General features: G+C 40.5%; 1 protein-coding gene across 1 annotated transcript; it reads right to left on the bottom strand.

The window, feature by feature from the left end:
* Window positions 1-5,104: 5,104 nt before the first annotated feature.
* Window positions 5,105-8,746, bottom strand: apobec2a (apolipoprotein B mRNA editing enzyme, catalytic polypeptide-like 2a). Its single transcript, XM_086041059.1, has 3 exons — window positions 8,520-8,746; window positions 6,116-6,340; window positions 5,105-5,649 (listed from the first exon to the last, which is right to left on the bottom strand). Exons 1-3 carry the CDS (start codon window positions 8,744-8,746, stop codon window positions 5,346-5,348), a joined length of 756 nt encoding a protein of 251 aa, XP_085897185.1. The 3' UTR covers window positions 5,105-5,345.
* Window positions 8,747-10,609: the final 1,863 nt, after the last annotated feature.

Below are 10,609 nucleotides of genomic sequence, written 5' to 3'. Positions count from 1 at the left end.
GCACTCTGAGTAACCTATTTGCAGCTGAGTCTGTGACCAGACTCTTAAATTTGGCTCTTCTTCCCCACTCTGCCTTCTTTGGCTTTGCTATGTTTGCTGCATGATCGGAGCGAGGGAACCATTTTATGCCCAGCAGACTGGTTGACAAATGCATGTCTTCAGTCAAAAGTGGCAGCTTAAAGCCAAGTAAGCATCCATATTTACAGAGTTTGGCATTTTACTAAAATTTCAGGTCCGTCAATCGCCATCCGTCTGCAGCCTAGGCACCCTTCCGCCATCTGTCTAGTTGTCAAACGGGACCAAATAGTAATGCCTAGTCCCTCTATTATTCTAAACACGCTTCAGTTTACTGCCTTACCCTCCACCGCCACGCTCCCTCACTAAGTGAGTGAAATGTGAAATCGAAACTCACCACAATAAGTCTCATTTTAGGATCCTAGAAACTCATTGTGGCCGGACTCAATACGTCCCCTTTTAGGACCCCCCCAGCTGAGTCAGGTTAGAAGCGATACATAGACGGAGAGAAATTCACTATGCTTAGTCCGACTATTTTTTTAAGTTTCCCATCTATCGTTTATCACCTACAAAATGGGCGTCTGTCATAAGCGAATAGACGGACCGGTCCGTCGGGTAGATGGAATGCCCGGCTCTCAATTTTTATTGAAGTCCACAAGTCTGCTGTTAAACTAACTGTGTAAGTCTTTGCTATTTCTGCTATAGCATTGTCTTTGGCAACCCTGTACTGTATTTATTTGCCAACATTCTTTTCAGTGTTTGTCTTCCTGGGATCCAGGAACTATAGACAAAGGCCATAAAACCCTTTGTTTTCCACCAGAGATACTGTCTGTACATCCATAATTACAGAGCTGGGCAGTCCGTCCCTCGGTCGGACCGGTCGGACCCTTCGGCCCGGCCGGATGCCCATTTTTGGGGTGGAGGGTTGGGGGGTGAGAGATTTAAAAAAATGGATGGACTAAGCAGGGCCGGAAGTGGATTTCAGTCCGGCCCACTAATCGGCCCTCATGCGTGTGACATGCTCGCGAGGCGGCTAAATTTCATCTCAGCCTACTCGGTGAAAGGCTTCTTTTTAGGCTTCTTTCAAAACAGCTTGTGTCCGAGAGTGTGTTCAAGCTGCGCGCAGCACTCAAGTATGGCACTGGCACATCATGCACTTTCCTACTTCTGGAAATAAGCCGTAGCAAAACTGCTGTGTAGTGGTTTGCTGGCATGCTTTTATTTTGAAGGCCGGGAAGTGTGAAGAAGGGGAAGTGTGGAAAATAAGTAACTTGTTGAATGCTTGCAGACCTGTCCTGTTGAACCTATTATAATTATACAATACGACAGAAACAACCCCAGGGCTCGCAATTTAAGTTAGTACACGCAGCTGGGTAAGTACGTGAGTAGGTGGCGCGTTTGAAGCGTGTCCACAGCGGGTTTGAATAGTAAGTTAGCCAGCTAATTGTCTTTAAATAAACCTCTTCCGTTAGCATCCCTCCCGCGGGGGCATCATGCTGCATGTTTTTTTTTTTTTGGGGGGGGGGGAATCATAACGGGGCAGGGGCCGACAATTTTTATGAATATGGCCGGGGGCTCGTGGCCGGAAGGGTACCCAGGTCAAGGGTGGAGGGTTGCGGCCCGACGGGAAAAAAAAGGGTCAAGTGCCCAGCTCTGCATAATTATATATCACATCAAATACCACGAGTGCTACATGGCATATTAAATCAGTCTCCGAAATTAGAACTATAATCTCTGATACAGGTCTCAAGAACACTTTCACAGTCCCTTCTTTAACAATTCGCATTTCCACTTTATGAACTTACCTATTACTGCTGGGTCAGGTCTTTAAGTAGCAAAATCCACCTGTTTTTAACCAGCTCAGGGGGAAGCCATTTTGTCACTTCTGATGACTGAAAATGACATCACAGTTGCTCAGGGCTCAGATCATGGCTCGGCATCAGAAAACAGGTGAGCTGCGATTGGCTGAACTTGTTACATAGCGCCATTGGTGTGGTTGTGTGGATGACAAATGTCAAATTTGATGTCCAACTCCTCTCTGATTAATTTGAATCTATCTACTGCGAATACAGTGGCGCAAAGTTCTAGCCGTGGGACAGCGTGCGCAGGACAGGGTGAGAGTTTGGACTTCCGCATCACAAACCCTATGTGGTACTGGCCTTGGCTGTCTCAAGAGCGCAGGTATGCTCTTACCCCTACAGCGACAGTAGATGCATCAGGGAAAATGCACAGCTCATTATTTTCCATAGCACTTAATGAACTTCTCCTCAAAGGCTTTCAACGAGTCTTTCCATATGTCCCGTAACGCTTCTTTTCCTGGGGGAAGAGTTGCATTCCAATCTCTCTCATCACAAAACAGTTCTCTCAGTAGTTCTTTGTTCTGTATGATTATGGAGGCAGGCTAATGACAGTACTCCCCTGTGTGTGAATTGGATTGAATCTCATTGGATACAAGGTAAGGTGAAACTGTCAGTTTGTAAGTTCCAACAAAGTCCTGAACTTCTATGCACTGGGAGGGGATCTACTCCATTAAAAAATAGGAATGACATTCTTTAGCACAATTAACACATATGTATTTTGCTTGTATTTTACTGATTTTAAAAATATATATATATACTTGTATTGTACGCCAAAAATTTCATCCATTCATTATCCAATCCCTACAAGAAGACGTAACATTAAGTAAATTTGACTTGAAAAATTATGGCAACAAAGTGACAGTCAATAAAATTGATTTTAAGTCATATGGTACCAAATACAACTTTTTATCCAAAAGATTTTATCCAAATCACTCCTTTTCAGATATTTAGAAAGATATCCTAAATTGCACATATAAAATTAGTAAAGCTAAATAAATATACCCCAGATATTTAATAAATAGATTTCTTTTCAAGATAACTCAATTTATCAAAATTCGTAAATATAAATCAATATGTTTGAGATAATTGGTATGTATTAATTGATTTCACCCAATTTATTAGTACATCTAAATCAATGTCATCCAGATATTTAGTAAATACAAATTAATGTGTTTGAGATAATTAGGATATATGAATTAACTCCACCTAATTAATTGCCGAATCAAAATCTAAATGACTCAGATAGTATATCTGATTTACTTTTGTTCGGATACGAAGTAAATTTTAATCACTTTTCCAGGTGAAATTGATTTGGATTCACTCCAACTGTGCTTTATTAATAGCCAATCCAAAATATTTCGAACTGTATTTAATAGTTTTGTTTGAATCTAATTAGTTAAATCAATTATTTTGAATCAAAGTTGAAGAAGTTGAAGTACTTAAAATCTATTGAATTATATTAATTGTCACTTTGTTGCCTCACTTTATTTATGCAGATAATGGTCAAACCTTTTACAGTGTACGGACGATTGTCGTTTGCATCGAAATATTTGATTTTTTTATGGCTTAAAAGCACTTAATACAGTTACGTTTTCTCAGGGCAAAGATGCAAAACTCAAAATGTTTTGATTTGTGTAGCCGACCTGTCAAATAAATCAAATGTCACATTTCCTTTTCCTTATTACAACATTTATTTTTAAACACACATCTAAATCCTTCCCTTAACAGTTTACATTTGACACCAATAACTGCAATATCTACTAAACAGGCAAAAACTACATTTCAATTAACACTGAACAAGCAAATTAAGCCTAACTCTCAAATTTTACTTGATAGTTTTTCCATTCATTTATGCCCAGCACATCGCCCAATTCTCGTTTACCTTGCACCAAAATCCACGCTATCAGGAGGGCACATTCATTTACTCCTCGTTCATGTAGCTCTCCTGTACTAGGCTCTCATTTTGGTAATAATAAAGCCACGGTCTTGCGACATATGAGACACAACAGTTTAGCTGGCTTCTAGAAGACAAGAAAAGTACTGTATATTCCTTTTGGAAAATGTTTCTGAGTTGACTTCACGAACTTCGGAACAATCATGCCATGTTGTGCCTTCAATACCGCAAGTCGCTTCCGGTAAAAAAATTGATATGCTCATTATGATCACATGATCACAACAACAGCTGCCCAAATACTGAATATACGCAGTTTGTGACAACATATTATGGGGGGAAAAATGGTCATGTGAGGATACACGGTCTATCATTTGAAGATACTGTTATATAGGAATTAGGGTCTATTAAAAAAATAAAACTGTCCAGATCAGCCTGAAATAAACAGTACAGGAGTTGTCCCAAATTTCCCAATTGGCACCCCACACCTGCTACTGATAAAAGGACTAATAATAACTGGGACTGGAGGATGACACATACAGTAATCAAACAGCTAATTTACATTTTTTTTCAGATATCTTTTTATTTACAATAATCTTGTTTGTAAGGCAATGATGGAGTAGTACACCAAAACTGTAGTCGTGTGTGCGCACCCACGCACACTGTGTCATTATTTCTTGATATTAAGACTGGCACTCATTCACTCATATAGATTTTTCTTCAACAGTGTGGCATTCACCAAAGAATGTCTTCGTGCAACCAGCGTGGGTCTCCCAGCTTTTTTAAATCTCCCATATAGAAACAGATGAGAACCACTGTGTTCCAAAAACTTTCGGATGTATTGAATTCTAACTTAGAGGATGTCAACCTCCCTGAAGGGCTCGTGAACGGATGTCACATGGCACTCAAGTTCTCAAAGTCCTTACATTGCTCAACAAACTCCTATTCAGGTGTCACGACTTGCTCCTCTGTGACTTTTCAACATTTTTGTGGTGGAGGGGAAGTACTGAGAAGCTACTATTTTTAATAACTTGGTGTTAAATAACAGCTTTTCTTGTAAGGCCTGAATACAAACCAGTTCCATCTGTCAGTACAGCAAGATAAAATAGTCATTCAGCATCAGACAACAGGATGGTATAATAGGACTATTTGTTATTTGTCTTATTGACAGCTCATTGGAAATCGTCATTTTTTTGGTTGCAAATGGATGCGGGGTGATCGGGTTCAAGGGTAGCTGAGAATTGATTAAAGTTAAAAATACCGAGGGTCTTTAGCATTTGACCCTTTGTTGAGCTACTCAGGAAGAAGACGTTGCCGTGGGTACTCTACACATTCATTCCAAGTCATTTTTGAGTCATGTATACGGTAATTGAGTTTCCTTTTGTAATTTGTCTAACATTATACAGTAGGATTGCAATTCAAGTAGCACGTCAGCACTCCAAGGTTCAGAATACTCCACAAAATTAATCATCTGGCAGCCACTTCCACAGCTGTGTATTGCCAATTAGGAACTTGCTTCCCGCTTTAAAACTGCCATGATTCTCTTCTCCCATCTTTCTTTTAACACATGCTCACTGTGTTCACTGCAGAATTTCAGACAGCTTCTCATGATAATACTCATAATTGTCTTTGCAGTCTTCCCACAGGCTTAGAGGTTGATCCTCATTCTCCACAAATGTATCCCAGGTATAGGAAAAGTCCAGAGGCTTCATCATCCTGAGCTTACATCCAGCTTTATGCAGAGCCTTTAGGCCAGCCTGGATCTCTGCCTCCTCACACTCAAACAGCCGAGCAGCAAAGATGCTCAATTTGATGTTTTTCTTGGCGCTTAACACGTCAGCTATCTTTGCTGCACAAGCAGAGCAGGGACTGGATGACATATACCTGAAAGAGAGTCATTAGATTTATTGTTTCGGTGTCAATGAAAAAGATGTTACATTTAGTTCGTTGTGATTCAAATTTACCTAGCACAGATAATTCTGTTGCACACTGTTTTTGAACCTCTGTAAGCACTTTAATTGTGTTTGGTTCAATCTCCATTAGTGGAGTAGAACTGGAAAAAAAAAAGTCATTTAACCCTGAGGTAAAAGGTAAGTATCAGTATGTTAAAAATATGTTCAGTTTTCAGATGTTGCTACATAAAAACAAGTCCTATTTCGAATGGACTCTGAATCGGGATTAGATTGTGCACATTGGATTTTACATCAAGGCTAGTTATAAATTCAGTTTTGCAATTTGCAAGCTATTTTTGATTTGGTTGGTTGACCTTTTATGCAATATCTGAGAATGAAATGTTTGCATTTTATCAAGTGTGAATGTATTGGTGGAGATAAAGTTGAAGTGAATTCACCAGGTAATTGTGTATTTGATTGAAGGCTCATAGTCAGTCAGGCACTGTGTGAAGAAGGCGTCTTCAGCATGAGGTCCGGTGTGTTCATCCTCCAGACAGCCTCTCAGAAGCCCACCAGCTGTGTTGCCTTTATCCACCAGGTAACACAAGAAGGTTTTATTGCGGCCTGAGGAGTATTCCACATTCTTGAACTGGAACTTGAATGCAAAAGGATCGATTCGATCACTGTGCAACAGAGCAAACAATGTTGAGGTTAGATTCACATTACTCCTGATGAAGATGTAGCTGTAGACTCGAAATTGCCAATAGTCACGGGGCACCAATTGAAAACAATAACTAACTGTGTGAAAGATTGCCTGCCTTGCATCTGACTGTGGAGCAGCCCAGTGTACCCCTCCTCTTGCTCCAAGTCAACTGCCATGAACTCCAACTCATCCATGACCAGAACAAGGACAAGCAGTATGGATGTTTTCTAGTCAGCTGAATTAGATTTAATGGCTTCAGTTCATATTGTACAATGTGCTTAAGTAAAAAAAAGCTGCACGTTTTTCTGGCTGCGCAGATTTTCCCGTCCACACAAATATTTCATTTATGCCCCTTTGTGCCAAACCCTAAAATGTGGGCATTCCCTGTTAAATCTGTTCATCCACGCATTCTCCCGTTGACATATGCAATTCCTGTTCTGCGTTCCAGAGACTGTAGTAAGTCCAGCCTCCCAGGAAGGAAGGAAAGGAAAATTGGGAACTGCTAATTTACAGAACGGCAGGCATGTCATGTATATAGGCAACATAGCATAATTTGTAACAGCAAACCATGGCATGCCTGAATACATTTCGTCAGGGTAGTTGCTAATTGGGTAACCCAATAACTGAAATAACTTTATAACGACAAAAGCGATACTGAAACAAAAAACATACTGACGACTAACTTATGACAAGAGGCACTGCTTTATTTTTGTGGTCCAGCTCAATGATTAAAATGTAATGAAACTGGCCTGGAGAAAAATGATGCATACACAAATTGAGTTACCCAACCTTTAAAGGCAACCTGGGCAATCCAGCGATTTATGTAGCTCTTTATGAGACTCATGCACCCTTCGACTGGTGCCCATTCGTCATAAGGAAAGTGCTTCAGCTGTCGCAGGTCTGAGGGGTGCTTTCTCCAGACTGCATACTGTGCAGCTCTGCAGTCCATTTAGTTTGAGCAACATTTTGCCTGTGCTGTGTGTACATAGAAAAGAAGGCTGTACCTGCGCACCATTTACTGTATGTCCACCACTGGTAACAATGCAAACACACACACCCATCATTAAATGATTTCCAATGTCTTTTATATACTAGCCATTACCCTTGTTACTTACTGTTCCTGCTTTCAGTCATTTCATTGGCCATTGAATATAGTTTTATTTATTTAGAGAAAGGTTATTAACAATTGTGTGGGGGGGTGCATTTGTCTGTGTGTTTACCTATGTGCATATGTGTGTATATAATGCATGTATATAGTCAAACAACTATTACATAACAACAACTTATACATATTACCTACAGCTGTGTAACTAGTGTTAAGACTAACTAGTCAGTAGTCTGTGGCTGCAGCTAAAATCCAGACAGAAAGGATCACACCTGTTCCGTTGAATGTTCTAAGTAAAGAGCCTTCATTTTTGCTTGACGTTGAAACTTTGTGACATGTGGGGGCACCATGGCAGTGCAGGCAAACTAATCTTACATCATTTCAATGGCTTAGACTAGAGTTTCAAAGCATTTTTATTGGGTGTGGCTTTATATATAGAAAACACAAACCTTTTGCGTGTCGTCATCACCCAGGCTATCAGTTTTATTAGGGAAGCCAGTTGACAAGACGAGCTGGCGCCTGATATTATTGTTATTCCGATTATTTCATCGAGACAGCCATTGTCTCTACCGTTTATCCTTTTCAGGGTCACTGGATCATATTGTATCATAGGTGATTTTGGGTGAAAGGTAGATTACACCCTGCATTGGTCGGCAGTCAATCACAGGGTGCATAGAAAGACAATCATTCATTGTCACAGTCAGTGTCATTGAGTGGGAATTGAAACCACACTGCCTGCACTAAGTCAGGCCACGGTACCACTACACCATTATTCACTATTATCATTATTACCACCATCATCAGCAGAGTACGGTGGGAGTTTCCTACCTCCCCTCAGTAATTTACTTTCAAAAGCGCAGAGAAAGCCCTTCACCTAAGATGTGCTATTTTAAAGCTTAACATCACTTTAAAAAGTGCTAGGATGGCACTTTTTAATGCGATTCACTTTCACAGCACTAAGAGTTACTAACTGGATGTGAATGGAGAACTGGATTAGTAAATGTAATAAGTCGATTTAGCTAGCACGAAAACGGTTTCTCTCATATAGACTTACCCTGCAATGATTTCAAATGGCGGTAGTTCCATCGGCTCAACCTGAAGATCTCCATTTTTACCATTTGCTGTTGCGTCATTGGTGGGCTGTGGCTCAGCTGATGGTCCCCCTTCATTATGTTGAGCATTTTCTACTTCATTATTCACTTCCTTTCCATCCCTTGTGTTTTCACCAGCTTCTTTGTCTTGTCTGTCCTTTCTCCGCAGCATACGACTTCTGTCAGCCATGGTGTCTGATTTATTGTGGCCTCAAGAATGAATGCAATACAAGAAAAAAGACAAGCAGCTGCTACACAAATACTAAATGCAGAGAAGAAAGTAGTGGAATGGTGGACAGAGCAAGGGCGATAAAAAGAAGTCTGCAGTGCAATGGACTAACTCAAGACAGAGGTAGTAGGAAGAAAGGAGGGGCACGGGGTGTTGTTAGGGGGTCTGATTTGGGAGGGGCAAACTGATGTTTTTAATTTGGAATTTGCATATTTCTTGGGTAAACGTTCCATTTAGAGTGTTAAAACTGAATTATATAGCTTACTTTAATGTAGACGCCGTGAGGGGATAAAAAACCCACAAGTGTTATTGTACTGTATAGTTTACAAATGCAGTTGAATCTAATCCAATTTAGTTCTAAATTGTTCATTCATTAAAATGGATGCTGGACACTAGGTGTTGATTTTTGTCACACAAATGAAAACATTGAAATATGTAGATTCTAAATTATATCTGTAGCAGCTTTCGTCTAAAAATATCATCATTGCCCTTTAAAGGTCCCAAGGGTTCAAACACTGGTAGAGACACTCAAGCAGCTGCAGCTTCCAGAGCAAGCATGTCTATTAAAAGACTTGAGATGAGAGAACCAGCCCGTGTGTATAATGAGACCACGTCGTGTGAGGACCATAAATCGCTTGTGGCTGTTTAGGCTTCATTTAAAAATGTGTCTCTGTATGGCTGCATGTTGAATACATGCAGCGTTTTGTAGACAAAACAATGGAGACAGCTTTATTTTCAAGAGTAGGAAAGTGGCCCCGAGACACAATTTCCTAAAACACTTGTCGAGTGAACCCTTAATAAAAATTAGAACCCTCCAAAAGCGACAACAACATAATAGATTATTTTGTCTTGGAAAAAAAAAAAAATAAAAATGATTATTTAATCATGTTTCTAAAGAAAAAAATCTTATCACCCCAGATCATGTTGCTTTTCTTTCAAAACACATCAGTGAATCAGAGAGTGGTTTTCCTGGTAGAAATAATACACTTAAAAAAATTTAAAAAAGATTCTCGGCCTGAATAAACATGAAGCATTTTTTTTCAGTCAACTGTATTTGAAACAGGGGTGGAGCCAGAACGTGGCTAATGGGTGGGCCTGGAAAAATCAGTGTGGGCCTGAATATTTCTCTCACTTCGCACAATCCTTCTGTCCTGAGTCATCATATATTCAAATAAAATGACAAACCGAATAATATGAAGTTCAGATCTTCTTTAGACAACCACAATTATGACATTCTTAATATTCAATAAAAAAAAACACAAATAATTTCATCCATCCATCCATTATCGATACCGCTTATCCTCACAAGGGTCGCGGGGCATGCTGGAGCCTATCCCAGCTGTCTTCGGGCAGTAGGCGGGGGACACCCTGAATTGGTTGCCAGCCAATTGCAGGGCACACAGAGAAAAACAAACAACCGCACTCACAATCACACCTAGGGGCAATTTAGAGTGTCCAATCAACTTACCATGCATGTTTTAGGAATGTGGGAGGAAACCGGAGTACCCGGAGAAAACCCACACAGGCACGGGGAGAACATGCAAACTCCACACAGGGAGGCCGGAGCCGGTATCGAACCCACGACCTCTGAACTGTGAGGTGGACGTGCTAACCAGTCGACCATCGTGCCGCCTCAAATAATTTCATAATTTACTAAAAATGTAAAAGTATATATTTTTTCATGAATCTCACTGGGTAGGCAGTCTGTCAATCTGGGTGGGCCTGTGCACAACCAGGCCCACCCATGGCTCCGCCCTGATTTGAAAGTGATTAAAAAAAAGCCGGATGCCCATTTTTAGGGTGTAGGGGTGGGGGGTGACAAAT

This window comes from Filicampus tigris, chromosome 9 (assembly GCF_054856515.1).
Source record: "Filicampus tigris isolate MCC_2025a chromosome 9, RoL_Ftig_1.0, whole genome shotgun sequence".
Lineage (NCBI taxonomy): Eukaryota > Metazoa > Chordata > Actinopteri > Syngnathiformes > Syngnathidae > Filicampus > Filicampus tigris.
Note: the sequence above shows the minus strand (reverse complement) of the source record. Positions and strands in the feature narration are given on the sequence as shown.